Source organism: Phocoena sinus, chromosome 19 (genome assembly GCF_008692025.1).
Source record: "Phocoena sinus isolate mPhoSin1 chromosome 19, mPhoSin1.pri, whole genome shotgun sequence".
NCBI classification, from domain to species: Eukaryota; Metazoa; Chordata; class Mammalia; order Artiodactyla; family Phocoenidae; genus Phocoena; species Phocoena sinus.
In genome coordinates, this window is record NC_045781.1 from 10,997,689 (window position 1) to 11,025,361 (window position 27,673).

At 60.1% G+C, this 27,673-nt stretch overlaps 2 protein-coding genes across 7 annotated transcripts; both read left to right on the forward strand.

The window, feature by feature from the left end:
- The first annotated feature begins 3,539 nt into the window (after positions 1 to 3,539).
- On the forward strand, positions 3,540 to 7,019 carry CD79A (CD79a molecule). Its single transcript, XM_032614230.1, has 5 exons — positions 3,540 to 3,731; positions 5,104 to 5,397; positions 5,690 to 5,808; positions 6,365 to 6,433; positions 6,563 to 7,019. Exons 1-5 carry the CDS (start codon positions 3,656 to 3,658, stop codon positions 6,674 to 6,676), a joined length of 672 nt encoding a protein of 223 aa, XP_032470121.1. The 5' UTR covers positions 3,540 to 3,655; the 3' UTR covers positions 6,677 to 7,019.
- Positions 7,020 to 8,100: 1,081 nt separating this feature from the next.
- Positions 8,101 to 27,632, forward strand: ARHGEF1 (Rho guanine nucleotide exchange factor 1). 6 transcript variants are annotated; one of them, XM_032614097.1, is made up of 31 exons: positions 8,135 to 8,267; positions 12,727 to 12,769; positions 12,867 to 12,950; positions 13,458 to 13,571; positions 15,846 to 15,944; positions 16,207 to 16,249; positions 16,461 to 16,707; positions 17,171 to 17,200; positions 17,477 to 17,576; positions 17,722 to 17,818; positions 17,894 to 17,929; positions 18,166 to 18,303; positions 19,048 to 19,153; positions 19,779 to 19,790; positions 20,384 to 20,551; positions 20,823 to 20,968; positions 22,411 to 22,557; positions 22,886 to 22,968; positions 23,187 to 23,312; positions 23,417 to 23,531; positions 23,651 to 23,751; positions 23,861 to 23,938; positions 24,452 to 24,527; positions 24,617 to 24,784; positions 25,304 to 25,391; positions 25,532 to 25,618; positions 25,977 to 26,044; positions 26,135 to 26,221; positions 26,644 to 26,807; positions 26,890 to 26,992; positions 27,295 to 27,632. In XM_032614097.1, the coding sequence occupies exons 2-30, from the start codon at positions 12,740 to 12,742 to the stop codon at positions 26,971 to 26,973; spliced, it is 2,922 nt and encodes a 973-aa protein (XP_032469988.1). In that variant the 5' UTR covers positions 8,135 to 8,267; positions 12,727 to 12,739; the 3' UTR covers positions 26,974 to 26,992; positions 27,295 to 27,632. The 6 variants fall into 6 exon arrangements, with proteins under 6 accessions (XP_032469992.1, XP_032469993.1, XP_032469988.1 ...); XM_032614098.1 differs by having other exon boundaries at positions 17,918 to 17,929; XM_032614101.1 differs by having other exon boundaries at positions 8,101 to 8,267; positions 17,722 to 17,929.
- The last annotated feature ends 41 nt before the right edge of the window (positions 27,633 to 27,673 follow it).

Below are 27,673 nucleotides of genomic sequence, written 5' to 3' on the forward strand. Positions count from 1 at the left end.
AGGGCCTTTCCTGGATGGCTGTGGTACTCAGCAGCCTCGGAAACCTGAGGCCTGGCCTTCCAGGTTCACACGGTTCTGCCCCAAGTGGGCGAGATGGTGGTGCGAGACCCAGGGGCCCCTTGCTCCTCTCCCACACCTTGCCTTTACGGGTCTCAGAGAAAGAAACGGAAAGTTCAAGCAGTGGCCCCACGTGGAGCCTTGGACCCTGCTGAAACAAAACAGGAGGGCCCTGTCGCTCAGGTGCTGCTTCTCTGGAAGGAAGTGGACAAGGAAAGCCGTCACTCGGGGCGGTCCTTCGTGTGCCTCCAGCCCAAGGTGACCTGCCTAGTATACACGTCCTTTTCCTGACCTACACGGGAGACTTCACTTTGGGGATCTCTGGCCTGGGCCCTGCTGTAAGATGGAGCTAGCTGTACCTGCCCCAAGAATTGGGATGCAGTGCTGAAGCTGCAGCAGGGACCCAGCTGGCAGGGGACTGCTACTTCCCTCCCAAAGGGAGGGGCATGGCCCCTGCATAGAGGCCAAGTTCCCAGGGCCCTCGTGGTGTCGCCCCCCCACCGCAGTTGTGCATGGTGATTGGCTATTTGCACTAATGGGACAGGAGCCCCACCTGTGATTGGTCTCCTGGTCCAGGTGGGAGGTGCAAAGGGCTTCCAGTAGGCAGGTGCTAAGCTTTGGAAGGGTCCCCTTACCACGCTTTCAGACCTGGCCCACCTCCCATTTGGGGAAAACTAAGATGCTGGGCCTGAGCCGGCTAGGCCAAGACCCCTGAGGTTCCCCCATCCCAAGTTACTCCTCAGGTCAAACCCATCTCCTTCCAGTGCCAAGCCTGGCTTTGAACTCCCAATGACTTGGGTTCAAATTCCAACACTGCCCAAAATTCTGTGCGACCTTGAGCAAACATACCCTCGGCCTTGTGCTCCTGCCTGTAAAGCTGCTTACTCCTACCTGAGGGATTCGGGGAGATGCCGAGTCTTGCCTCAAAGCAGCACACCTGCACTTAATACTCTGTGAAATAGGTACCAAAAGGCGCCGTTTGGAGATGGAGATCAGTCACAGGTAATTTGCCGGATGTCCCACAGCCAGGAGGTGGCAAAGCCAGCATCTGGACCTGGGCTCTAGCCACTGCAGGGCACTGTCCCTTAGAAGTGGGGAAAATGAGGCCCAAAGGGTTACACTCCTGGGCATGGCCTTGATTCCAGTCCTTGTTTGGCGCCTAAGTTTCCTCTTTTGCTGATTGAGGATGAAGATATTTCCCAGAGTCGTCCTGGGAATGCAATGCCAAGCGTCTGGTTTGCTCACACGGTGCCAGATACCAGGGTGCTGGGTAAGCGGGAGGTGGAGGTGCCCAGACAGGCCAGCGAGCCAGAGAGGGCCTACAATGCGGCGGCTGCGCCCCTTCAGCCACTGGGAGGCAGTCGAGGGCCTGGAAACCGGCTCAGCCAGGAAGGATGCTGAAGGAGGTGAATTCCTAAGGGCTGCAGCGTCTGGATCCAGACTTCTTCCTACATGGGGGTTATAGGAAGAACTTTAGTACAGAGGGGCTAATGACCTGCTGTACAGAGAGGGGCCCAACAGAACACCTGGGTCCCTGGAGGGGAGGAGGGAAGGCCCGAGGGCCAGAGAAGAGGAACTGTGTCCTAGGGGCTGTGCTAAGCACACTGTGATATTCTTACAGCCTCACAGGTAGGGAGGTTATGCCCAGATTACAGGAAGAGAAACTGAGGCTCAGATGACCAGAGCTGAGATTCAAACCCAGGAGGTGTGAACTCTTGAGGCCCATGTTCTTCTGTGTGGGTGACAGTTGCACCTTTTTTTTAAATTACAAAATACTTCAAGCATGCAAAACAGTATATATACATAATAGTGTAACAAAGACCCATGGGACTTCCCTGGTGGCGCAATGGTTAAGAATCCACCTGCCAATACAGGGGACACGGGTTCGAGCCCTGGTCCGGGAAGATCCCACGTGCCGTGGAGCAACTAAGCCCATGCACCACAACTACTGAGCCTGTGCTCTAGAGCCCACGAGCCACAACTACTGAAGCCCGCGTGCCTAGAGCCCGTGCTCCGCAACAAGAGAAGCCACCGCAATGAGAAGCCCATGCGCCGCAACGAAGAGTAGCCCCCGCTCGCCGCAACTACAGAAAGCCCGCGCACTGCAACGAAGACCCCGCGCAGCCAAAAATAAATAAGACCCATGAACCCACCACCCAGCTTAAAAAGTAAAGCAAGGCATAAAACTAAGACAGACAAAGCCCTCTGTGTACCCTTCCCAGTCGCGACCTCCTTGCTTACCCCAGAGGTAACCCCTCTCAGGAGTGGGGTATCACTCCCCTGTGTGTGTTTACACCTTTACTGTAGACACATGTGTCCCTAATAGCACACCCTGTTGTTTTGCCTTTTGAAAACAAGCCAGCCGGATCCTGTCATAGTACATTTCTTCTCATTTTCTTGTTGTTTCTGAGATGCAGCCATGTTGACAAGCAAAGCTCGGCCTCTTGTGCTGTGTGCCACTCCATTGACTGACGATACCTCAATTTATGCACCCCTTCTCCCGTAAATGGGTTTTTCGTCTGTTTCCCAGTTTTTGCTACCAAAAATCTCCCTGCCATGAATTTTTTCACGGTGTCTCCTCATGTGTGTGTGTGTGCGCGCGCATGTATGAGATGGTCCCCTAACTGCTCACAAACATCTAAACAACCTCATGTCATTTCCCCACCCCCCCACCCCTCAGGCCTCATTTTCCTCCCACTTGACCTACAATAATGCTCAAGGGAAGCTGGTCACACATAAGTGACTTGGAATCCCTGCTCCACCACCAGACTGTATAAACTGGGCAAGTAACAGTGATGGTGTTCCCTCTCTGTGATGGCCTCAGCTTCCTCCACTGTAAAATGGGGGGTGGCCTACCTTGCCCACTTGTGGAGAGGCTGAAATGAAAGAACACCAAGAAAGAGCCCATCGTGGCCCTTTGGGTGTCGGGAACATCAACTTATGTCACAACATCAGGGAGATATTTTTATCCTTATCTCTTGAACTAAAAATGCCAAATCTTGGAAAGGGAAGCCACCACCCAGTCACAGAGCTGGTGGGCCTGCCTCATGTATTCCTCACGAACATTAATAGTAACTAACATTTACTGAGCACCTACTATGCGCCAGGCCCTGTGTTCAGTGCTGTGCATGCACAACCTCTTTAAATCCTCTTTTCCAACCCCGAGGAGGGAGGACACGGAGGCTCAGAGAGGGGACAAGTTTTGCCCAAGGCCAGTGAGAGGAAAGATCGGGCTCGGAGCCACCCGCGTCCCCTGACCACCTGTGCGCAGCAGGCACCCTGAACTCTGGCTCCCTCGGGCTTCCTTTCCAGTGACGAGCCAGGCCTTAAAACAACCTCTTCCCCCACCCAAGCAGCCTCCTCTCGGGGGAGTTGTGGCGGCCACAGGTGCAGGGAGCAGTTCCTCCCCACTCACGGCCTGAAGCCTCCTGGCAGGGGCTGCCCCCAACCTGACAACCAAAGGACCCAGCAGCGGGGCCAGTGGAGCCCATCTCCGAAGGGCTGGGCAGGAAGTGGGGCGGGGTTTGGGGCTCGGCCGAGGTGGGATCTGGTACCCCAGGGCCGCTGCCACCCAGACAAAACAACCCACTGGGAGAAGATGCCTGGGGGTCCCCAAGCCCGCCAAACCCCGCGTGCCACCATCTTTCTCCTCTTGATCTTCGCTGCTGGCATGGGTACGTGGTCAACAGGCAGGTGCTGGGGGGAGGTGGGGGGGGGGACTGGGAGACTGTTGAGAGGGCCCAGGCAGTGGGGACGGGAGAGGAGCTGGCAGGAGGGGTCTAGAAAAGACCCCGTAGAAACTGCATCTGCTTGACCGTCCCAAGCAGGCCAATGGGAGGCTGGAGGGGGGCTCAGCGAAGTTGAAGGGGCATCCCCCGTGGGGGAGGCAGGGCGAGAGACACCTTCCGCACCCCCTCGTCCCCCCAGATCAAAATAAGGAACTAAGGCTGCCCCTGACTGAGCTCCAGAGCTGGGGGCAGGGAGGGGACTGTGGGTAGTGCTCAGTTTCGGGGGAGAAAAAGCTTTTCTCCTTCTCTGCCTTGAATCCCAGTCACCGTCCCCTACGTAGGGAACCCCTTCTCAGTGCTGGGGGAGCCGGTGACCTTCCCCCTTCCTCTCCCACGCAATGCCAGCTGGCAGGGCTGTGACCACCCCATTTGATGGAGGAGTTTAGAGAGGTGGCCAGTCACCCCAAATTTCCACTGGGAGCTGAGTTTGTAGTCCGTGACCCTCAGATTGCTGCCTCTGCCGCCAACTCTCTCCTCCTCCCGCCACGGACAGCCATGTGGACTGGCCCGAGGGCAGCGAGGGGGCGGAGGCAGGGGAGAGTGGCACAAGAACTGTGGCTTCCCAAGCCTGGGCCACCCAGCCCCCTCCCTCCAACCACCTAGCTGAGGCCCTCCCCTAACGCCCAGCCCAGCCCAAACGCTGAACTCACCCCTGGCCCCCAGCTTGACACACACAAAGTTACGCAAACAGAGGACAAGGGGCAGGCCCAGGGTCACAGGACAGGACAGACTCACAAACCGGCAGGAAGCGGCCCAGGGCCAGGGGGCCAGGGTTCGAACCCCTGAGCCACTCCTGCCACCCTGGGCCTCAGCTGTCCCACTTGTAAAATGGGATAATGAGAGAACCGACGTCTAAGGGTTCTGTGACAGTTATACCCAATATATAAAGCGCCAGGTGTGTGGCCAGGCTGGGGCTGGGGTGAGAAAATAATCTAGGAAGGCCTGCAGGAGGAGGTGATGCCCAAACTGATTCTAGAAGGAGCTGCCTGGCCAGAGGCACTGCTAGCACTGGGGACCCGGCTATCCAAGTGCCAGTGAGCTCAGGGGGGCCGAAGCTCGGAGCAGGTATGGAAAGGGTGGCAGGAGGTGGCTCTGGAGAGGCGAGTGGGGACCCCCCAGCAGTGTGTCCCTCACATTCTTCTACACACACCCCCGCCACTCACACGTGCACACACACAGCCAGGAGCGCTGTAGAAGCAGGGGCCGGGCTGGGCCTGTGTCTCCATTCACGGTCCCTCACGCATTTGCCTCTCCGCAGGCCCCAGGTGCCAGGCCCTGTGGGTGGACTGGGGCCCACCATCGGTGACGGTGAGCATTGGGGATGAGGTCCGCCTCCTGTGCAGACACAACGGCAGCAACCCCAACATCACATGGTGGCACATCCTCCAGGGCAACTCCACGTGGCCCCCTATAATGGAGCTCTCAAGCCCAGGCCCCAAGGGCGAGCTGGTCATCCAGCAGGTGACCAAGAGCCACAGGGGCATGTACAGGTGCCAGGTCAAGGAAGGCCAGAAGGTCCAGCGCTCCTGTGGGACCTACCTCCGCGTGCGTGGTGAGTGCACAGGACCCCACAGCTGCGGCCACACCTCCGCGTGCGTGGTGAGCGCACACCACGCCACTGCTGGGGCCGCTGGCTTCCTCACCTGTGACGGGGGTGGGTGGAGCCAGTGCCTGAGCTCCTGTATCTCGGGCATCCTCACTCACCGGCTCACACACGGTGGCTGATTGATTTTCTCACCTGCAAGGTGGGGACTTCAGTGGTCTTGGGCCTTGATGCGGGTGTGGCCAGGAGGCGAGGGGAGGACTCGAGGGGCTGGGCTCTGAGCGGCACTCCCTCCTCACAGAGCCACTCCCCAGGCCCTTCCTGGACATGGGAGAGGGCACCAAGAACAACATCATCACAGCTGAGGGGATCATACTGCTGATATGCGCCGTGGTGCCTGGGACGCTGCTGCTGTTCAGGGTGAGCCACGCCAGGGACCAGCGGCCCCCTGAGCCTGAGGGTCCCGCCTAAAACTTGACAGAATGGCAGCCCCCGCCTCATAGGGGCTGTGAGGGGGTCAGGAATTTCATAGAAGGAAAGCATTTTACATGGCGCTGGGCCCGGAGGGGCGTCCTGGCTCAGTCTCCCCCCAGGGTTGTCCTCACATTCCCCGCCCCCCACAGAGATGTCCAACTCTCCCCGTCTACCCAGGAGTGCCGTTGCCTCCAGATGGAGCCAAGGCCAGGGAAGGTGGGGGCTGGTGTCCTCCCAGAGTCTCTGGCCAGCACCAGTCTCTCTTTAGGGCGCGGGGCAGCTACAGCCATTTACTATTATTGTTGTTGTTTTTCGTGGAGAAGAACAGGCAGTGGCAACAGCCCGAAGGGCACTGGCTTGGACCCAGAGAGACCTGCCATTTACAGGACATGTGGCTCTGGGCATGTCCCTTACCCTTTCTGGTAAAGCACCTCCTGGCCTCCATGAGGGTCTGAAAACACATTCTCTCCCCCATTCACGGAGGCTCCCAATCCCCCAACAGAAACGGTGGCAGAACATGAAATTCGGGGCAGATGTCCAGGATGACTATGAAGATGAAAATCTTTACGAGGTGAGTGGAAGGTGGGGGCAGGTGCGTGTCTGTGGGCGGGGCTCTTACGGGGTTCCTCCCTGAGGTTGACCGGGGAGCAGGGACCCAGGCATCCGGGCCCTGAGGCTCACCACCCCGTTTCCACCCCAGGGCCTGAACCTCGATGACTGCTCCATGTATGAGGACATCTCTCGGGGCCTCCAGGGCACCTACCAGGATGTGGGTAGCCTCCACATCGGAGACGTTCAGCTAGAGAAGCCGTGACCCAGCCGGGCTGCCCCACCAGCTTGGGCACCCAAACCGTGTCTCACCCCACTTCCTTGGAACCCGCTCTCTTTTCACAATCTTTCCTGGGAGTATTCTGACTCAACTTCCCCCTTGGGAGTGGCCACTCTTCTTCCCTCTAGACCGTCCTCATCCCCTCCCCACACCCTAACTCAATCCTCCCCTTACTGCCTTTCCCAGGCTCCCCCCACCTCCAGCGGGTAATGAGCCCTTAGTCGCTGCTTCTAGGGGAGCTGATTGTAGCAGTCTCATTAGTGTCACCTCCCCGCTCCCTGCTCTGTCATGGCCACTTAGTGATAATAAATCCTTCCCAACTGCAGACCTTCTCAGGAGTCACGGATCTCATGGGGACCACTCCCCCTCCTCCTCTGGGACCCAGAGGTCCAAGACCTCAGCCCCCTCCTCCCCCAGCTCCTGACCACTCCCCACACCTGGGACCAGGTAGCCAGTCTTGGCTGTCCCCTGGAAGAACCAGGAAGTGTCTTGGGAAGGGCCCCAACCCAGGCCATGTGCCTGAGCAGAGGGGGACACAGAGGGGACCCAGGCAACCATATTCATTTATGCATATTTAAGTCCCCAAGACACAGTGGACTGTCTGGTGAGACTGGTACCAAATTCTGACCATGGCCACACCTGTTCTCTGGGAGTGGACTTGTAGAAGCGGGATTTGGAGAGTCTGTGGCCCTAAACTGGGGATGGTGGGGAAATCCAGAGGCGGTTGACAGAGAGGGACAGAGATACAGAGTTTCTGAGCTAGACAGGGGAGGGAAATCGAGACAAGGATAATGATGGAGAGACAGAGCAAGTGAATTGAAAGACACTGAGGAGAAAGGGCATCCGAGAGAGACAGAGAGACAGCAGGAAGAGACAGGGAGGAAAGAAGGGTCCACAGAAAAATGGACATCGAGAGGCTGACCCTTGAGACTCTAGGGAAAGCAACAGTTGGGGAAATGACTGATTCGCGATGCAGAAAGATCCAGACCCAGAGATGGGGAGAGAAGGCTCTGAGGAAGAAAGTGACAAAGAGTTGAAAAGACAACGGGGAGAAGCAGGGGCCTGGGAGCGGGAGGGAAAGACCTCAACGGAAAAAGAGAGAGACACAAAGAGAGGAACACGGACAGAAACACACAGAGGCAAAAAAAAGAGAGAGGAAGACCAAGAGACACACAGAGACGGAAAGCAGGGGTGGCTGCTGCGCAGACTGAGGCGGACGCAGGGCCCCCCGCCTCGCCAGGGAGGTGATGGCCGACGCCAGACACATATGAGAAAGGTGAAACCCGCGCCCTGCGGACGGGCAGGCGGACTAAGCCTGCAGAGGTCGGGCGGGTCCCGGGCGGAGCGGGGAAAGGAGGGGCGGGGCCGGCGGCGAGAAGGGGAAGGAGGCGGAGGTGCCGGGCGGGCCCGGGGCGCGGGCAGGAAGCGGGGAGGGGCGGCGGGGCGGGGGCCTCCGGAAAAACGCCCCAACTTCCTGCCCCGCCAGAGCCAGGAAGCGGGAGCCGGGACACCGGGCCCGGGATCGCCGAGCCCGACCTCGGGCGCCCCGCCGGTCACCTCCCCGCGCGGACACCAGGTACACAGTCCCTGGCCCCGCCCGGCCTCTCTCCCCTCGGCTGCTAGGGGAAGTGGGGAGGAGGAGGGAGGGGGCTGGGCGCTGCCGGCAGTGAAGGGGCCTCCTCCCGGCCCCGCTGAGCCAGCAGGCGCCCCTCCCTGGGCCTCAGTTTTTCCATCTGTCAAAGGGGACAAAGAGAGGAGAACTAATACTTGTTCAGTGCCCAGTAGGTGAGATGAGGGCTGCGAGCCGGGGGTCAAGGCTTCCCAACTGTCTGGCGGAGGACGGATGATCACTCCCATTGCACAGGTGGGGAAACTGAGGCCCAGGGAGTAAAACCGACTCGTCCCAGGTCACATACATCGTGAGACTGAGTGGAGTTGGGATTTGAACTCGCAGGTGCTTTCAGCTAAGCGCCGTCCTCCAACCCCGCATGCTTTAGAGCCACCCAAAAGGAAAAACGACAATAACAGGGTCATAGGCCGTTGTGAAGCTGAAAGTTGCAGAACGCGTTTGAAAGCATTTTTTGGAAAGGTCTTTTTCTGGGTCATGGGTTATACACTGGGAGATGGGTTGCAGGGGCACAGAACTGGGGATCTTTTCCCATTGTACAGATGGGAAGACTGAGGCCCAGGGAGAGTTAATTACTTTTTCCAGGTTCCACTGCATGTCAGATGGGAAGGTATGCTCAAACCCAGGATTTTTGCTTTGCGGCCCCAGCGGAAAGTGTGAGGCGGGGTGGGGGGCAGTGCGGGGAGAATTAATGTACGAGCGTTGGGAATTCAAACGGTCCCAAGTTAGGGCGGAAAGACAGAGTAGGGATCCCAGTCTAGGGGCGAAGGGCCGGGGCGACTCGGTGTTCTCGGATTGAGCACTGGTCTGGGGGCTGGAACCATCCCCACCTCTGGCCTGGGGGCGCGGGGCAGGGGGCAGGGGGCGGGGCCCAGGAGAGTGACGGGGGCAGTCGAGATACGGAAACGCCAGCCCTCCAAGGCAGGCCAGAGCGGCCCTATCTGGCCAGCGTGGCTCAGTGGAGAGCTAGAGCGGCCGACAGGAGGAGTAGAGTCTCCTGGGCTGGAGCCTGGCAGGAGCGGGCTAGAGCGGCTGGCGGGAGGAGTGGAGCTGGAAGCAAAGGTGGACTCTGGGGTGGCTAGAGCGACTCGGAGGCGGGGGTTGGGGAGCCCAGAGCCGGCGCGCGGAGGCTTCCGTTCTGGCAGCAGCGGTGCTTCTCCTCCGACCCGGAGCAGGTGAGGGACGCGGCCCCCGGCGGGCGTCACACCCTGACTCCACACGTCCTCCCCAGCATCCCTGACCATGCACATTGCCACGTTCCCTGTAGGATTTGGGGCCGTGTACACCCGCCACGTCCTACGTATGATTTGGGGCTCGTGTAGACCCGCCACGCTCCATGTAAATTACAAGGTCCTACAGACCCTCCAGGTTCCTGCTGCCCCCCCCCCCCCGCCGCCCCATGGAGGTCCGGCTCCTTACAGAATGTGGGGTTTCCATGGATCAATAGCATCCGCTAGAATCCGGGGCCCTGTAGATCCTGGGTCTCGGGGACCACCACACTCCCCTATAGAATTCTGGTCCCCTTTTAAGTCTCCAGAGATCCCGTAAACTGGCTTCTTCCCCTTAAGGCCTTATGATCCTGTATGATCCAAGGATCCTTGTAGACCCATCATATGTCAGATAGAATCTGGGTCCTTATGCATTCCAAGGGCTCACCTTGACTCCTCAGTGTTTTAGGTTCTTTAAGGCTCCTAGAGGTTCATCCACTCAATATCTTATAGGTTGGAGACCAGGCTCATCCACTCAATATCTTATAGACCCTGAACCCTGCATAGAACCCAGGCACCCATGTAGTCCTCACACATGCCCGCTTTGCTCTAGGACCCCCACCCTTAAGGACCTTCTGAACCTGCCCTCATCTCCACAGCCCCATGCACATAGCACCCCCTCTGCTGGACCCCAGGGCTTGTCAGTTGCCTTTAGATCCATCTGACCCATCATTCTCTAGCCTTTGTGGGACCACGCCCCATCTTCTAAGCAACCACCCCCCTCCCCAATCCTCTCTGAGCCCCAGGCCTCTGTGGGGCAGCTGAGTCCAATCTGTACTCCTGCCCAGGCCACAGTGCCCACATACCCCTGACTCCCAGACACCATAGGGAAACCTGATGTGTCTCAGCTTTGGTTCAGATTTCAGTTTCCTAAGTTCGGGGTGGGGATTCCCCATGCTCCAAAGCCGCACATTCTGGGAGTTAAATGCATAAATTCTGGAGCCAGACTGCCTGGGTCGGAATCCTGGCTCTGCCTCTTATGAGCTGTGTTGCAGTTTCCTCCTCCGTAAGATGGGGATAAGAAGAAGAAGACTGATTTCACAGGGTCACTGAAAGGATTGAGTTAATATCTGTCAAGCATTAATACCGTTCCTGGCACATATTTAATGGCACTTAGTGTACATTAACTGTTAACTATTATTTCCTATCATCGTGATGAGGAATAAAAGAGATAATACACATCAAATGCATGTTCCGGGGCCTGCCCGGCACGTAAGCATTTGCTCAGATAACGTGTGTGTCCTCACCTTTGCCCTTTTGGAATCTTCCCTGCCTCTGTCAAACTTTTCCACCCCTGAGTGGGATGCGCAGGGACCCTCCATGTCCATGGTCATGCTTTCCAGCCCAGAAGTTGCAGCTGATGGCCTGGTGAAGGTTTTCTTTTTCTTTCTTTCTTTTTTTTTTAAATATTTATTTATTTGGCTGTGCCAGGTCTTAGTTGCAGCATGCGGGATCTAGTTCCCTGACCAGGGATCGAACCCAGGCCCCCTGCATTGGGAGCACGGAGTCTTAACCGCTGGACCACCAGGGAAGTCCCCAGTGAAGGTTTTCTATCTCGGATGGGAGTAATGATAGCATGGGGGTGCTTGTGGTTTTGAGGGTTCAGTGACTTACTCTGTGAGAAGCACTTAGAGCAGTGCCTAGCACACTGTGAGTGTGGTGTAAGTTCAGCTCTCATAATAAATTACTATTATTTTTCTGCCTTGTTTTGCAAATTTATTTATGTGAACGTTTAACAATGCTCAGATCTTAAGTCACCCAAGCTTGGATGGTGAACAAATACACTTTATGGAAAAGAATAAAAATGAGGCCTGCTTGGGTGAACCCATAGGATGGCATTTGGACACTCCAGAAAGCATCATTGTTTAATGATCATAATCAAAATCCCAGCTGCTATTTATTGAGTGCTAGGGAGGAGGCCTGTGGAAGAGGGAGAAGGGTGGGTCTCCAGCGACTAGGGTTATAAATAGCTTTGGGCTGTGGGGAGAACCCCCCCCCGCACTGGTCCACCCCCCCGTTTCCACAGCGCCTTCCCACCTGACACGGGCTCGAGTGGCATTAGTCAGACTAATTAAGGACACAGAAGATGTCAGTGGGAAGACGCGGGGAGAAGTGGAGATTCTAAGGGAGACAAGATGGGAGAGACAGCGAGAGATGGGAGGGAGAGAGACGAGAGACGGCAAATGAGACAGTGACGCAGACAGGTGCGGGGACAGTGGCTGCAGGAACCAGATGTGGGGAGACAGGCAGAGGCTGAGGGGAAAGACAGGTAGCAAGAGAAGCAGGGGTGGGGCCTAGTGGAGGGGAGGCAGGGACAGTGGGAAAATGAGACAGGTCTGAAGGAAAGGCGAGAGAAAATGAAGACACAGGGAGAAGAGAGTCAAAGGCATGAGGCAGATTCAGTGGAGAGGCAGCTGGGGAGAGGCGAGCCGGCAGACACACAGACAGACCGGACAGGTGGACATAGGGTGAGAGAGATGGACACCGCTTGGGATGAGCTTTCTGAGGACCGCCCCTTGTTTTCTGGGATGGAAGCTTGAAAGATGCCAGGTCCCTGAGGGGAAGAAGTGGGGTCGAGGACTCTTGGTCCTGAGGGAGGAGGGTTCACAGTTTGGTTTTCTCGTGTGGAGGGAGTTGGGGGTTGGGGGATTTGCCATTGTGACTTCCTGTCACAGGAAGCAGGGCTGGTGGGTTCAGAGGCAGCATCCTGCCCCAAGCCTGTCACAGGGCAGAGCAGAGCCCCCAGGCCCCAGTTACCTCCTTCCCAGCTCCCCTTTAGCCTTTCCACCTCTGCCCGCCCGCCGGCCCTGCCTCCTCAGGACGCAGCCCCCAGCCCCTCGTCCATCGGGGACCCGAAATCGCAGGCTCTCACGGCCGCAGCTCTCTCACAGCCCCAGGCTCCTGGCCTCCAGCTCACCCCCGCCACCACCACCCACAAGGCTCCCTGTCATTGGGCTCCCTGCCCCGGCTGGCCTCTGAAGGGCTCTTTGTCGCCACACAGAGGCCCCATTGAGCTGTGGAGGCCGCAATGGGGGCGGAGGCTGTTTACTCACCTTGGCACCTGGGCCAGGAATCTGTGAGTAACCGCCCTGGGCCGCCCTCTGCCACCCCTCTAACCGCGGCCCCTCCTCTTCCCCCAGCCCTGCAGAGCCCATGGAGGCCGAAGACGTCGCCCGAGGGGCGGTGAGTGGAGAGAGCGGAGAGAGCCGGGGGGTGAGGGGACTGGGGGGCTGTGAGGTGGGGAGCAGTGTGGGCTGAAGCCATCCCTCCCCTGCCACAGGCCCCAGGGCCCCCCCGGCCTGGCCTGGTGCCCATCAGCATCATCGGGGCTGAGGACGAGGATTTTGAGAATGAGCTGAAGACGGTGAGAGGGAGGTGGGGTGGGAAAGCTTCTGTCCCAGGCTCCCTGGGGCCCCAGCCCTGAAGTCCCAACCTCAGTGTCCCCTCTCCCACCTTGGGTCCTGTTCTCTGTCTTCAGATGCTGTCACTCGGCCTCCTCTCACTGGCCATCTCTCTTTCTTTAATCTTCCTGGTACCTCCTTCCTCATCCCCTCACCCCATCCTCAATGCCCCCCCATTACAGCACAGTCTCTCACGCTGTTTAACCCCAGTTTTTATCACTGCCCCTGCCCCCTAATTACAGCACAGCTCCTCATTCCATCTCTCCTGATTTCTGTCCTCTTCACCCACCATTGTAACATTAAATCTCATCCATTCTCCCCAACCCCTGACTTGCCACCATCACAGCAGAGACACCATGAGCACCCCACCTGCCAGCTTGGATCCATCGGGAAGTGCCAGGGAAGAGGGAGGGTCAAGCCCCAAACCCCTCCTCTGCTCCCCACTGTCTCACTCCCATCCCCACCCCCAGAACCCCGAGGAGCAAAACAACCAGTTCCAGAGCCTGGATCAGGTGAAGCGGCGCCCGGCCCACCTCATGGCCCTCCTGCAGCACGTGGCCATGCAGTTCGAGCCAGGACCCCTGGTGAGGGCGGGGCTGGGCAGGCGCGGGGCGGGGCGGGGCGGGGCGGGGCGGGGCTGGGACCAGCCGCAGTGCTCAGTGCGTTAGGCCAGCGAGGGTGAGCCAGGCGGGATCCAGAGCGCACAGCTTGAGAGCCAAGAAGCCCACCACGGGATGCAGACAAGGTTGCAGGTGCCCCGTGTAAATTTGTGAGCAGTGGGCGCAGCCCGGGAGGGTAGGCACGGCAGAGTCTCGGAGAGCAACGGAGAATCCAGCAGCCTGGCGGAAACCATGCCCCCGGCCCCCTTCCGTGCCCACGGCAGCATCACCCATCAGTGACAGCACCTTTTCACAGACTCCGGAAAGCAAATTCTCTGCACGTGCCGCCAGTCAGTCCTTCAGAGCTGGTGGTTGGGAGAAAACCGTTAGCCTCCTCGGGTCTAGGCGGCACAGTAGGCTCTGGTCCAGAAACAAGGAAACTGCTACAAGCAGCCCACAAAGCAGAGGGAGTGTAACGGATGACCCGGAAAACTTGTTATAGGGCAGAAAATACCGGGGAGGTGTGCATGCAGAGCCATGCCATCTGGGAGACACCTGCAGAGTCTAGAGAACCCAGCAGGTGGCTTGGGGAGGGAGAAGTCACAACACTGGCTGGAGGGGGCTCTGTGGACCAGGGTCCCGTCCCAAGAAGACCCCGTGCAGCCCAGCGCAGGCTGGGAGCTGGACGTAGCCTAGGGCACTGCTCTGTACTGGAAATGCGTGGTAGATCCCTCCAGAAAACAAGGAGACTGATGGAAGTGGCAGGGACGGAGGCCTGGGGGGTGCAGAGAGAAGAGTGTATCGACTGACACCACAGCTTCAGAAGCTGGCAGGCAATCAGGACATTGCCAGAAAAGTGGCTGCCCCGCCGCCCCCGTGCATGGAGGCTCTGGCCCTCTGGGCAAGGGAGTCCCCCTGCTGAGCCTGAGGGTTTCTAGAACTTGAACTCCTGGAATTTAGCCCAGGGATTGTGCTGACTGCTCTGTCCCTTTTTTTTTTTTAAAGAAGATGTTGGGGCTAGGAGTTTAGTAAGCTATTTATTTATTTTTGTTGTGTTGGATCTTCATTTCTGCGCGAGGGCTTTCTCTAGTTGTGGCAAGCGGGGGCCACTCTTCATCGCGGTGCGCGGGCCTCTCACTATCGCGGCCTCTCTCGTTGTGGAGCACAGGCTCCGGACGCGCAGGCTCAGCAGTTGTGGCTCACGGGCCTAGTTGCTCCACGGCATGTGGGATCCTCCCAGACCAGGGCTCGAACCCGTGTCCCCTGCATGAGCAGGCAGATTCTCAACCACTGCGCCACCAGGGAAGCCCTGCCGTGTCCCTTTACAGATGTGGAAACTGAGGCCTGGCCAGGGCAAGAGGTTCGGCTCAGGTGACCCAGATGGCCTTCGGCATTTTGAGATTTGTCCTCACACTGTTTCCTCACCTCCTTGGCTGGGGGAGGGGCCGGGAGATAGTCGTGGTCCCTTGGGCTGCTTCCTGTTGGCCTCTGATGGAGTTTTGCTTTATGGGGGTGTGGGGAGGGGGCAGGCATAGATTACTGAGGCGAGTCCTTAGCACACTGAGACCATGTCCCTTACCTGATGACAGTCCCCCAGGAGCCCGGACAGGTTGGAGGCCCCACAGCATTGCCAGTGTCACTCAGCATAGGGCTGCCCACGTAGGCGACCTCAAGGCGTGCTTGATGAGTGAGTGAGTGAGTGAGTGCCCTTGTCCTTCTGTTTATGTGCTCAGTGCCGCTGTGTACTAGGCCCTGTCTGGGACACAGATGAATCAGAACGTACCCCCTGCCACAGACACACACACACACACACACACATACACACACGCCCTCAAGTAACTCACGGTATTGCTAGGCAATGGGGAGCAGTAGAGACAGGCTGCCTGAGATCCAGTCCCAACTTCGTCACTTACTAGCTGTTTTCTCATCCGTAAAATGGGATAACGGTAGTCCTCCCCATGACTCAACAGGTTAATGTGGCTAAAGGGTTTGCACAGCGTCAGGTACACAGCGAGCCCGCTTACTGTAGCTGGGGGAGGCGCTAGTAGCAGCAGCAGCAGAAGACAGACCAAAGAACCACTTCACAGGAGAGAAAATGAACGAAAGCCGTGGTGGCCTGGGGAGGCAGGCGGGGGCCTGGTACGGGGATGGGGGACGCCAGGGAGCACTTCGCAGAGGGTTTGCGCCCTGAGGCATCCTAGGGGGCAGTGCGGTTTGGGTGGGGTGGGAGGAGGATGGGTCATGCTTTGTCTCCCCCAGCTGTGCTGCCTGCACGCGGACATGCTGGGCTCACTGGGCCCCAAGGAGGCCAAGAAGGCCTTCGGCGACTTCTGCCACAGCTTCCTGGACAAGTGTGCGGTGAGAGACACCTTCGAGGGGGCCCCATCCCCCGTCCCCTTCACCCTGGACGCCAGCCTGCTCCTCCCAACCTCCAGCCTGCTGAGGGCAACGTGAAGGGCGGCCTGGTCTGGGGAGACCCTGTGCCAGCCTGGCCCCCCCTCCACTGCTCCCTCCCCTCAGAGCATCGTACCCACTGGTACTTGGGCTGCCATCCCATTGATCCCAACACTGCCCCCTTCACTGCCGAGTCCTCCCCTTCACTCCATTCTCTCCCCGGCAGATTCTGCGGGTGCCGGTCCCTCCCACCGTGGCCTTTGAACTTGGTAAGGAGAGGAGAGGGGATTCGGGGATGAGGAAGTGTTCTCTAGCAGGGGGGCCAGGAGACCCCCGGGACGGAGGCCATACTCTCGTGCTCCCGGGACAGGGGATTGTCCTTCCTTCTTCATGGCCCCCACAGCCCAAGGAAGCATAGCTGTCAGAGTCGAAGGGTGGGCGGGGAGTCACAGCCCCTGGAACTGGCCGCTGTCCCTGCAGACCGCACGCGGCCCGACCTCCTCTCCGAGGACGTCCAGCGGCATTTCGTGCAGGAGGTGGTGCAGACCCAGCAGGCAGCCGTCAGCCGGCAGCTGGAGGACTTCCGCTCCAAGAAGCTCATGGGCATGACACCCTGGGAGCAGGAGCTGATCCAGCTGGGGGCCTGGGTTGGGCGGGACCGCGCCACCTATGAGGCCCGGGAGCGGCACCTGGCCGAGCGGCAGCTGACCCACCTGGAGGACATGCAGTGAGTGGGACCAGCCCCTCTGCAGCCCAGAGGGCGCCCTCTGCTGCCCCGTTCCTTCCGCTTCCAGGCTCCCTCTGCAGCTGCAGCGTTTATTTCCCAGCGTTTGGGTTCCTCCCCTGACTTCTGGGGCCCAGCCCTGGCATTTTAGTCCATCTGGTTTTGCATCTTCCCTTCCCAGCTTTGCGGTCCCTCCTAGTTTCCGGGTCTTGTCCACGGTCTTGCATTCAGGCCTGGGCTTTGGGTCCTGTCCTTGCAACTCTCACGACCCCGGGTGAGAGTCTGGCCTTCAGTGATTGTCCTTCGCAGATGCGTCAGCAGCAGCCGCCCACCCCCCCGCCCCCGTCTGCCTCTCCTCTCTCCCTGTGCCAACTTTGGAGGGGACAGGAACCTGGACAATTGTGCTGGGTGGTCAGGGACCCCAGGCTTAGCAAATTTGTTACAAACTTCTTTCTTCTTCTTACAGACACACCATCTCTAACGATGAGGAAAAGAGGTGATGGAAGGAGAGAGGCCGGCGGGGAGTTTGGTTTTCTGGGCCCGAGGGAGGAGGGCCTGCCGCCTAGGGGCCTGGGCGTTGGGCAACACCTCTGGCTGCATCCTCTAAAACCCTCTCTCTCCCGTTTCCTCAGATACTCAGCAGGAAGTGGTCATGGGGCTGGTGTGGGAAGCGAACGGAGGGGGAGCTGTGAGGGTAGCAGGGTACCTGCATCCGTGGGAGTGCGCGTGGCAGTGTGTGTGTCTGTGTGCCCTCACCGTCCCCTCCCCACAGTGCTGCTGTGGTCAGTGCCATCACCCTGTACATGCGCCACCTCGGGGTGCGGACCAAGAGTGGAGACAAGAAGTCGGGGAGGAATTTCTTCCGGAAAAAGGTGCTTCCCTGAGCGCCCAAACCTGGCCCTTACCTCCCCAGAGACCCCCAGGGAGCCTCGAGACTCTGCACCGCTGGGGTCTGATCCCTCTTTGTTGGCATCGGCCCAGAAATGCCCAGCCCCCTCCTCCCCCCACCTTCCATAGGTGATGGGGAACCGGCGGTCAGAAGAGCCGACCAAGACCAAGAAAGGACTGAGCAGCTTCCTGGATGCCGCCCGCTGGAACCGGGGAGAGCCCCAGGGTGAGGTGCCCAGCCTCAGCCCCGCCCCGACTTCCCCATGCTGCCCCCACCTCATGGTCCCATCTCTCGTTTCAGCCCCCGATTTTCGACACCTCAAAGTTGAGGCTGATGGTAATAGTTCTGAAGCTAGAGCATCCATCCTGGGGACCTGAGAGAGAAGGGCAGGGGACCTACTAGGTCTGAGGGAGGAGGGGCGAGGGGCTGGGACTCCTGGCTCTGTGGGTGGAGTAGGGGTCTCCTGGGTGATGGGGAGGATGGGGCGGAGCCAGCATCTTGGATCCCCAGGCCTTTGTGAATTAGAGTCGCTGGACTCTCATATTCCCCTTTGCCCTTCACTGCCTCCCCAGGTGAGAAGCCAGGCCTTACAGAACGTAAGGGAGGTTTGGGGGTGCCCTCCCGGGACCGGAATGTCGGAGCCCCTGGGCAGGACACCCCCGGAGTTTCTCTGCACCCTCTGTCTGGGGACAGCCCTGACCGGGAACCAGGTGAGAGTTTCCTGGGCCCCACAGCAAAACAGCCCCTTGGTTCTCTGCCCTCCCTCCCCTGGTCACCAGGGTTATTGATAACCCACCCCTTCCCTCGGTTTACCCTTTCCACGGCTTTCTTCGCAAGCTCACACCTCTGTTCTGGTGGCAGGTTTCCCCACCTCCCTGGACTACGTTTCCCATCAGCCCCCGCGGCTTCATTTCCCAGAACCCTCTCTGAGTACATTACCAATCAGCCCCCCTTAGATGGTGAGCCCGGCTGCTCCATGAACTTAAGGTCTCACACTCCTTGGGTGGCTCTCAGCCCGCTGGATCTCAGACTGCTACTTGGCCAGGCCCGGGTTCAGACCCTGGCTCTGCGCTTGACTTGTGTTAGATCTTGGAAGTCACTCCCCACTCTTCGAACCTCAGTCCCCTCACCTCTAAACGGGTACATTCTCTTCCCACAAGTCCCAGCTGAGTGCTGGGAGAATGCATGGATGTGGAGGCATCCAGTCTCCTCCCCGAGTGCGAGGCTGGCACCCTAGTTTTGCAGCATCTGCACCCACTGAACCCCACCTGCCCATGACCCTGTTCTCAGAGGTCTTTCCATCTGTCTGTCTCCCACTGAAGTATAGAGCAGCCACTTGGTGTCGGCCAGGCACTGGATGGCTTTAGAGGAACGGAGGCCCCCAGGGTGTGGGTCTCACCGTGGCAGGGACCTTCCAGCCAGCCTTGCTTTCCCCACCCCCATTATCCCCACAGGTGTTGACGCCCTCCCGGAGCTGGGGGACCCGCCCCCGCAGGGCCCAGCCAGCCTGGAGCCTGCAGCACCCCTGGAGAGCACAGAGGAGGGTGCTGACACGGAGAGGTGCCCAGGGCCGGGTGCAGGGGAGGTGCCGGGCGCAGGACCGGGCTTATGCAGTGCAGGGAGAGTGTGTGTTGGGGGTCGCACTGCCACTTGCACCTGCCTGTCCCTGAGCCAAGCCGTCTCCACTCTGCCCCGCTCCTCCCTCTTTCCGTCTTCTCCCTTTTTCTTCCGCTCTGTCTTTCCTCGTCTCCCCTTTCCTTCTCTTCTGCCTCTCCTTCCTTTTTCACTGATTTTCTCCCTCCCCCTCCCCCCTCTCTTTCTCTCCTTTTCTCCCACTTCCTCTTCCTCTGCTTTCCCTCCCCTCAGCTCTTCCTGGCCCCTCTCCCTCTGCCCCCACCCTCCACCCTGCACTTTTCCATCTCTTCCCCCTTCTCTCTTTTTTTCCCCCCCTTCTCTTTTAAGCCTCCAGCCCAGCCGCCTTGCTCCTGCCTCCCAGTGCCCCTTCCCTCCATCCCCCAGCCCTCTGTGCTCTGTGCCTGGGGGCCCTGTCCCCCTCACAGTTGGGGGGCAGGCTCTGCCCCCTGCCTGTCCTTGTGCCGCTGCTTTGGGGACCCTTTGGCGGGTGGGGGAGGTGAGTTGGGTTCCATCCGGGTCCACCTCTGACCCTGTGCCCCTCTCTCCCCAGAAGGTGGAAGAGGTGGGTGCCTGGGCCCTGGGTGGGGGGAGGGCTAGCCCCTCCCCCATTTCTCCCAGCCCCTCCCCTCTCCCCATGGGCCACCCCCTCCCCTTCACCCCTGTGAGGGGTGGGTGGGCACGCCACCCTCAAGCCAAAGAGCTAAGTATTGAAATCCCCCTTCCCTCCCTCAACTCCTGCCTCTGTCCCCATCCCCCTGCCTCAGGGAAGGGAGGGGTCAGTTTTGTGCTCCATACTGGGTTCCCATCCCCTCCTCCACCAATTTCAGTATCCCTTCTGGCCACCCCCCTCACTGCCCCAGCACCCCAAAGTCACACTGGTCCTTCTGACTCTCTCTTCTCTTCTGTTGCATGTTTGATCTCTGTCCTGGTCTCTCCCTGTCTCTGTCCCTGTCCTGGACTCTCCCCATCTGTCCCTGTCCCGGTCTCTCCCCGTCTCTGTCCCCGTCTTGGTCTCTCCCCGTCTCTGTCCTGGTCTCTCCCCACCTGTCCCTGTCTATCTCTGTCCTGGTCTCTCCCCGTCTCTGTCCCTGTCTTGGTCTCTCCTTATCTCTGTCCTGGCCTCTGCCTGACTCTGTCCTTGGCCTTGGGGTCCAGGCTGTCGGGGCGTCTGGGGCGCTCGGAGAGCCTGCGGGTGAGTGACCGCCGCCGGCCTTCCCGGGGCAGCCTCGGGGCTAAGGGCCGGGGTGGGGGCCGCTCCCGGAGCGACGTGGACATGGACCCCAGCTCCGCCACGGCTGTGCTTGGCCCTGCCCGACGAGCCACGTACGTCACTCCTCCCCCCCATCCACTGAGGCAGCCTGGAGAGTCAGGGAGGCTGGGGTGGGGGGTCTTTGCCAGAATCACCAAGAGCTGGGTATCAGATGCTGAGGTCACTGAGGGCCTCCAATGGTCACAGGAGAGGGGTAAGAGGCTTCTTTCCAGATCTGGGGGCTGGTCTGCAGCCCTAGGGGATGGGATTGGACACTATAAAGAGTTGAAGGCTCTTCTCTGGGATGCCCTGCGCTGGGGCCCTAATGAGGCCTCTGTCCCACAGCCCCGAGCCTGGAGATGAGGGGGAGCCGGGCCGATCGGGACTAGAGCTGGAACCAGAAGAGCCCCCCGGCTGGCGGGAGCTCGTCCCCCCGGGCACCCTGCACAGCCTTCCCAAGAGCCAGGTGAAGCGGCAGGAGGTCATCAGCGGTGAGTCACCCCCTCCAAGCCACTGCGGCCGAGGACACAGCCCAGCTCCAACAAAGTCAGACAGACGCAGGGAGATGTCCATCTCGGTGTTACTTACACCGGGCAGAGCTTGAAGGCAGCCCGCTTCTGACAGAGCACCGTTTGTTAAGTAAATTGTGGAATATTCCATGGAACGGAAATGCGGCCATTGTTGAAGTGACATTTCCAAAGAATTTTTTGTAGTGCGGGACAGTGTTGATGTTAGGAGCCAGACACGGTCTATAAAATGGTATTTCTAGCGTGAGCCTTTGTTTCCTCATTTGGGAAATGTGGGCAGTGATAGTTCCTACCTCAAGAGACTGTCACAAAGATGAAGGTGAGATGATCGGTGTGAAACGTTCAGCAGTGGTGGGCCCAGGGTCAGAGCGTTCGGCTGCAGCCGCTGTTGTGACTGGTCTTCAGCGCTCGGGGGACAAAAAGATTCCCACCCAGAAAAGTTTGGGAAGATAATCAATACGTTAGCGGCGCTTACTTCTGAGCAGACAGATGACGGGAGTATCGTTTTTGTTTCGATCCTGCGCTGTGATGTCAACTCATTTGTGTGTTGAGGGGAGTTTGGCAAATGTACAGTCCTTTTGGAAGCTCATTTGGAAGTTACTTTACAGATTACTTAATAGTAAAAAGGGTTCTCATTCAGAATTTTTAGGGCAGTAGATAAATGCTTTTTGGGTCACAGATCCTTCTGAGGATCTGATCCAAACATTAGCAGTACTATCCAATAGAACTTTCTGGAATGATGGTAACATGCAATGTCTGTGCTTTCCAGCATGGTAACCACCAGCCACATAATGGCTGTTGAGTGCCTAAAGTGTGGTGAGTACAACTAAGAACTGAATTTTGCATTGCATTGCATTTTAATTAAGCAATATTTGAAGAGCTGTGTGTGGCTCGTGGCTACCACGTCGGACAGCATAGCGGTTTCTCTCACCAGAAAAATATACATACGTAACACACAAAATGGTACATTTAGTCTCCGGGGACCTTTGGGGCCCCTGGAACTCGGGCCATCAACCTGTGCAGAGAGGGGGTCATTGTGCCAGAAACTGAGCCTGAGAAAACTTGCTGGACGGTTAGACATAAAACACAGCTGCAGGCAGTGAGGAGACCGACTTGTCTCGGTTTGCCTGGGACTGTCCCAGTTTTAGCACTGAAAATCCCATGTCCCGGGAAAACCATGGTGCGGGGCAAACTGGGACCATTGGTCGCCTTGTCTGGCTGCCCCAGCCAAAACAGAAAGGCAGTGGGGCTGAGGAATTCTCAGTGGCTGTTTCAGGGGCACGTGACGCCACCCAGAGAGAATCATCCCTGTCCCGTCCCCTCCTCATTCCCCAGCCTGCCTCTGAGAGTGCCCCCCCATAGTTTGCACGCTCCCCAACCATGCCTCCTGCCCGGTGGCCCTGCAGAGCTGCTGGTGACAGAGGCGGCCCACGTACGCATGCTCCGGGTGCTGTATGACCTCTTCTACCAGCCCATGGCGGATGGGGGCTTCTTCTCCCTGGAGGAGCTACAGAACATCTTCCCCAGCCTGGACGAGCTCATCGAGGTGCATTGTGAGTGCAGGGCTGTGGCCCTACGTCCCACTGCCAGCTCTCTCCTTCGTTGCCTCAACGACAAACCCTGGAGCCTGGTCTCACGGGCAGCCTCTGTACCAGCTCTGGGGACGGCCCCACACCAGAACCCCAGAGCTCACATTCTAGGGACACATCATCAACAGGCAGGTGGTGGGGAGGGAGGGAGGGACAGGCCCACCGGCCCCATGGATCAGACACACCCACCTGCAGCCCGGCCACCCCGCCCGCCGGCCACCAGCTCCCGACCAGCTCTGCATCCGGTCTCACGGGCCCTGACGGCGCCCCCTCTCCTCCCTGCTCCCCGCAGCCCTGTTCCTTGATCGCATGATGAAGCGGAGGCAGGACAGTGGCTACCTCATCGAGGAGATCGGGGATGTGCTGCTGGCCCAGGTGAGCGTGCCCCCCCTTACCCTCACCCCGCCCCCTCCTCCTGGCAGGGGACCTGAAATGCAGGCCCCAGGAGACCAGGTCTCAAGCTTTCAACCCCTTTAAGACCCAGGGGTCTGGGCTCCTAACCTGTCCTCCTGTCTAGGCTGCCATCCCCATGTGAGGCCCCGCTCCCCCCAATCCCACCTGAGACACCCTCCCTGGCCTGAATCTTGCTGTAGTTTGATGGTACCGAGGGCTCCTGGTTCCAGAAAATCTCCTCCCGCTTCTGCAGCCGCCAGTCGTTTGCCTTAGAGCAGCTCAAAGCCAAACAGCGCAAGGAGCCTCGGTTCTGTGCCTTTGTGCAGGTGAGGCGGGGGTCTGGGCCCCAGGGTCCCAGGGGAGGGGGGCCGGCGTCCCGGTCCCCAAGGCCAGCCGCAGCAGGGCCACCTCAGCACTGCCGTCCCCGCAGGAGGCCGAGAGCCGCCCCCGGTGCCGCCGCCTGCAGCTGAAGGACATGATCCCCACGGAGATGCAGCGGCTGACCAAGTACCCGCTGCTCCTGCACAGCATCGGGCAGAACACAGGTAGCCGCAGGCCCTGCCCCATGCTGCTGGGCCTCCGCCCCCTCGCCTCTAACCTTGGCCTAGGCACTGGGAGCTTCCAGGGCTGGGGTTCACCGGGGCTGGTCTCCCCTTGCCTGCAGGAGAGCCCGCGGAACGGGAGAAAGTGGAGCTGGCGGCTGAGTGCTGCAGGGAAATTCTGCACCACGTCAACCAAGCCGTGCGCGACATGGAGGACCTGCTGGTGAGCCTGGGCAGGACCCCCGGCTTGTCCCCGTCGGGGTCACTGTGGGCCGGCCCCAACTCTTGGCGTGGCGCCGTGACACTCCCTTCCCTTCCCCACCCCGCCCCAGCGGCTCAAGGATTATCAGAGGCGCCTGGACTTGTCCCACCTGCGGCAGAGCAGCGACCCCATGCTGAGCGAGTTCAAGGTGGCCCCGCCCCCGCCCCACCTGCCCTCCCCTCTCCTCCCCTCCGCCCCGCCCCCGCCCCACCTGCCCTCCCCTCTCCTCCCCTCCGCCCCGCCCCCGCCCCACCTGCCCTCCCCTCTCCTCCCCTCCGCCCCGCCCCCGCCCCACCTGCCCTCCCCTCCCCTCCCCTCCGCCCCGCCCCCGCCCCACCTGCCCTCCCCTCCCCTCCCCTCCGCCCCGCCCCCGCCCCACCTGCCCTCCCCTCTCCTCCCCTCCGCCCCGCCCCCGCCCCACCTGCCCTCCCCTCCCCTCCCCTCCGCCCCGCCCCCGCCCCACCTGCCCTCCCCTCTCCTCCCCTCCCCTCCGCCCCACCCTGGGGATTCTCTGATAACACACCCCGGAAGCTAGAGGGGCCCCTCAGCCCTGACGCCCTTCTCATTCCCAGCGGGGCAGCCCCTCCTGACCCCACGGTCATCCCCACCTTCCCCTGCCCCGCCCTCACCTTCACTGACCATCACTCCTTCCTGCCTCCAGAACCTGGACATCACCAAGAAGAAGCTGGTCCACGAGGGCCCGCTGACGTGGCGGGTGACTAAGGACAAGGCTGTGGGTGAGCGCCAGGGCTGCGAGTGGGGGGGGGGGGGCCGCAGGGCAGGGCTGTCCCGTGAGCGTGCTGAGCGCGGGCCTCGCCCCCTGCAGAGGTCCACGTCCTGCTGCTGGACGACCTGCTGCTGCTGCTGCAGCGCCAGGATGAGCGGCTGCTGCTCAAATCGCACAGCCGGACGCTGACGCCCACCCCCGACGGCAAGACCATGCTGCGGCCGGTGCTGCGGCTCACCTCCGCCATGACCCGAGAGGTGGCCACTGGTGAGGCCCCGGGCACAGCGGTCCCCGAGGCGGGGAGGGGCCCTCCGAGGAGCCCGGCACGCACGCTCTGGCCAAGGGGAGGCCTGGCAGCCCCAGGCCGAGGCTGTGAGAGGGGGGCCCTGGGCTGGGCACGGCCGGGGCCCCAGGCCGGTTGTGGCTTTTACTGAGTGAGACGGGGAACTGCCCCAGGGTTTTGCACAGATGAGCAGCCAGTTCTAACTGGTATTTTGAAAAGACACCCTGGCTGCCTCTTGGGGGTTGTAGGCAGCAGGGGTGGGAGCTGGGAGACCAGTGAGGGGCCGTGGTGGTGGGAGTGGTTCCAAGGGTCTCACAGGTAGAGCCAGACTGGGGGCTTGTTTCCTGATGAGGTGAGGGAGGGCTCCGGAGGGAGGCACCGGGGGCGGGGCGGGGGGTGAGTTGAGTCGTGGGAGCCACAAGGTGCCACCATGATGGGGGCCTTCCCCAGGTGCATGTTGGGATGGCCCTGGCTTTGAGCCTCACCTCTCCCTCCCCCTGCAGATCACAAAGCCTTCTATGTCATTTTTACCTGGGACCAGGAGGCCCAGATATACGAGCTGGTGGCCCAGACTGTGTCGGAGCGGAAGAAGTGAGCGGCTCTGGGTTCCAAGAGTGGGTGGAGGGGGAGGAGGCCCAGGCCCCCGGATCTCTGGGGACAGGGGGTGGGTGGGAGGTCCTGGCACAGGGTCTGGGGGCTCTGACTGCCCAGGGGCTGCCCTGTCTCGCCAGCTGGTGTGCCCTCATCACTGAGACCGCTGGATCCCTGAAGGTCCCTGCCCGCACCTCCCGACCCAAACACCGGCCCAGCCCCAGCAGGTGAGGGGGCCAGGGAGGCAAGTGGAGGGCAGGGGGCAGCTTCCCTGTGTGTCCCCAGAACCTGAGCTCCAGCCCAGTCTCCGCGTGTGTGTCCGCGTCCGTGTGTATGTGTGTGTGTGCGCACGCGCGTGCCTGTGAAGGTGTGTACACGCATGCGCCGACCCCACCACGGTCCGTCTGTCTCCTATCCAGGCCTCTCTGTCTTCCACCAGCCGGGCCTGTCTCCCTGTCTCCCAGCCTTGACCTCTGTCTCTGTCTCCGGACCTCCCTGCCTCCCCACCTCTAGTTCTCTGTCTCCCTGCCCCTGCTGCCCACCAGGGCCGGGGTGGCGGGGTCACCCAGCACTTGCTCCCCCCAGCACCCGTGAACCCCTGCTCAGCAGCTCTGAGAACGGCAACGGTGGCCGAGAGATGCCTCCGGCTGACGGTAAGCCTAGATGGAGGGGTGCCGAGTGGGGGTGGGGTGTCCACAGGAAGCCCAGCAGGATCTGAGTCCCCTGCCTGCTCCCTGACCCAGGCCGGATGGAGAGAATCTTCAGCGCTCTCCTGCCCTTCTGCAGACCAGGCCCTGAGGGCCAGCTCGCCACCAAGGCCCTTCAGAAAGGTAGCTCAGCCCCACCCCCGCAGGGCTGCCACCAGCCGGAACAGTGGCTGTGCTTTCCAACTTGCCATATGGCCAGCGGCCAGAAACAAATGCACCAAATCCACCTCCTGCGCGGCCCGACCCTGCACCACTGTCCTTGGCGGCCCCACGTCCCTCTTCCTTTTGCAGCCCTGTCCCTTCCTTAACCTTCAGTTTAGCCTCTCCCTGGACCCGTCTCTGTCCTCAGTGCCCTCCGCCCCGCCCCCACCCTAGCCCCAGCCTCACCTCTGCACCCCCTTTTGCATCCCCCAGCCCCTCCTGCAGGTCTGGCCAACCGGAAGCTCACTCCCACCCTCAGGCCCCTGGCCTCTTTCCCACCCCTCACCTCCCACCCATCCCAGCCCGAGCCCTGCCCCTGACTCTGTCCCCTTGCCCCCGTCCAGTGCTGTCCCTGAAGCAGCTCCTGCTTCCCTCGGAGGAAGACAGCGGGGTGGGGCCTCCGCTCGAAGGCGATGGAGTCCCAGGGGGCAGCCCCCCAAGCCCAGCACAGCCCCAGGAAATTCGGGAGGAGTTGCTCAGCCTGGAGGAGACCATTAAACAGCTGGAGGTGGTGGCCTTGGGGGTGGGGGGTGGGGAGGAAGGGGGCTGACTCAGTGGAGGGACCCTTCTCATTGAGGATCCCCAACCAGGAGGTGGAGGAGGAGTTTTGCCGCCTGAGACTCCTCCTGTCTCCGCTCGGGGAGAACACTGTCCCCCAGTCTGGCTGTACCTGAGGACCCTTGCCCCAGGCAGGTGAGTGGGGGACTGGGGGAGCCAGGCACCGCCTGGAGAGGAGGGACCAGAGTGGCTACCTCAGGCACTCGCCACTGCACAGCCCCATCCATCTCTCTCCCTCTGTCTTTGATTTCCGCATCTCCTCACTCTGCCTCTGCCTCCATCTGTCCGTTTCTGTCAGTTTCTGTTTCTCTGGCTCTTTTGTGCTCCTTCCCCACCCTCCCTTTCTCCCTGTCTGTTTCTCTCTCCATCTCTCTCTCTCTCCATCTCTCTTCCCATCTCCATCTCCCTTCTTCTCCTACATCTCCCCCTCCCCCCAGGCCTTTTCGAAAGAAGGAGAGGGCCACCCGCCACTGCACAGCTGCCGCAGCATCTCCAACCCCAAGGGCCTGAGGAGAGGGAGCCAGGCTGCCAGGGCCACGCCTAGGGGGGCCCAGCTGGGATCACTGCCCCCCGAACCTCCCACTGGCCTCGGCCTTCTCTCCCTCCTGCTTGGGGGACTCAGGGCTTCATTCCATGGGGGCACCGTCTGGCCCCCATTCCTGGGCCGTCTCAGTATTGCCCGGGGTCGGGGGGCAGCCCCCACCCCCAAGTGCCTTTGCTCTGTTTTTATACCCTGAATTGGAGGTTTATTTTTTAATATATATTATCTAAGGAGAGGTCTGTGTTTGTGAGGGCGGGCAAGGGCCCGGGCGTGGT

Excerpts from the sequence above, each read along its gene's own strand:
- ARHGEF1 (XM_032614101.1), top strand. The coding sequence starts at position 12,740 with ATGGAGGCCGAAGACGTCGCCCGAGGGGCG. Across the intron at positions 23,532-23,650 it reads CAGCATCGGGCAGAACACAG|GAGAGCCCGCGGAACGGGAG; the intron begins GTAGCCGCAGGC and ends CCTTGCCTGCAG. Across the intron at positions 24,785-25,303 it reads GACCCGAGAGGTGGCCACTG|ATCACAAAGCCTTCTATGTC; the intron begins GTGAGGCCCCGG and ends CTCCCCCTGCAG.
- CD79A (XM_032614230.1), top strand. The coding sequence starts at position 3,656 with ATGCCTGGGGGTCCCCAAGCCCGCCAAACCCCGCGTGCCACCATCTTT. Across the intron at positions 5,398-5,689 it reads GACCTACCTCCGCGTGCGTG|AGCCACTCCCCAGGCCCTTC; the intron begins GTGAGTGCACAG and ends CCCTCCTCACAG. Across the intron at positions 6,434-6,562 it reads AAGATGAAAATCTTTACGAG|GGCCTGAACCTCGATGACTG; the intron begins GTGAGTGGAAGG and ends TTTCCACCCCAG.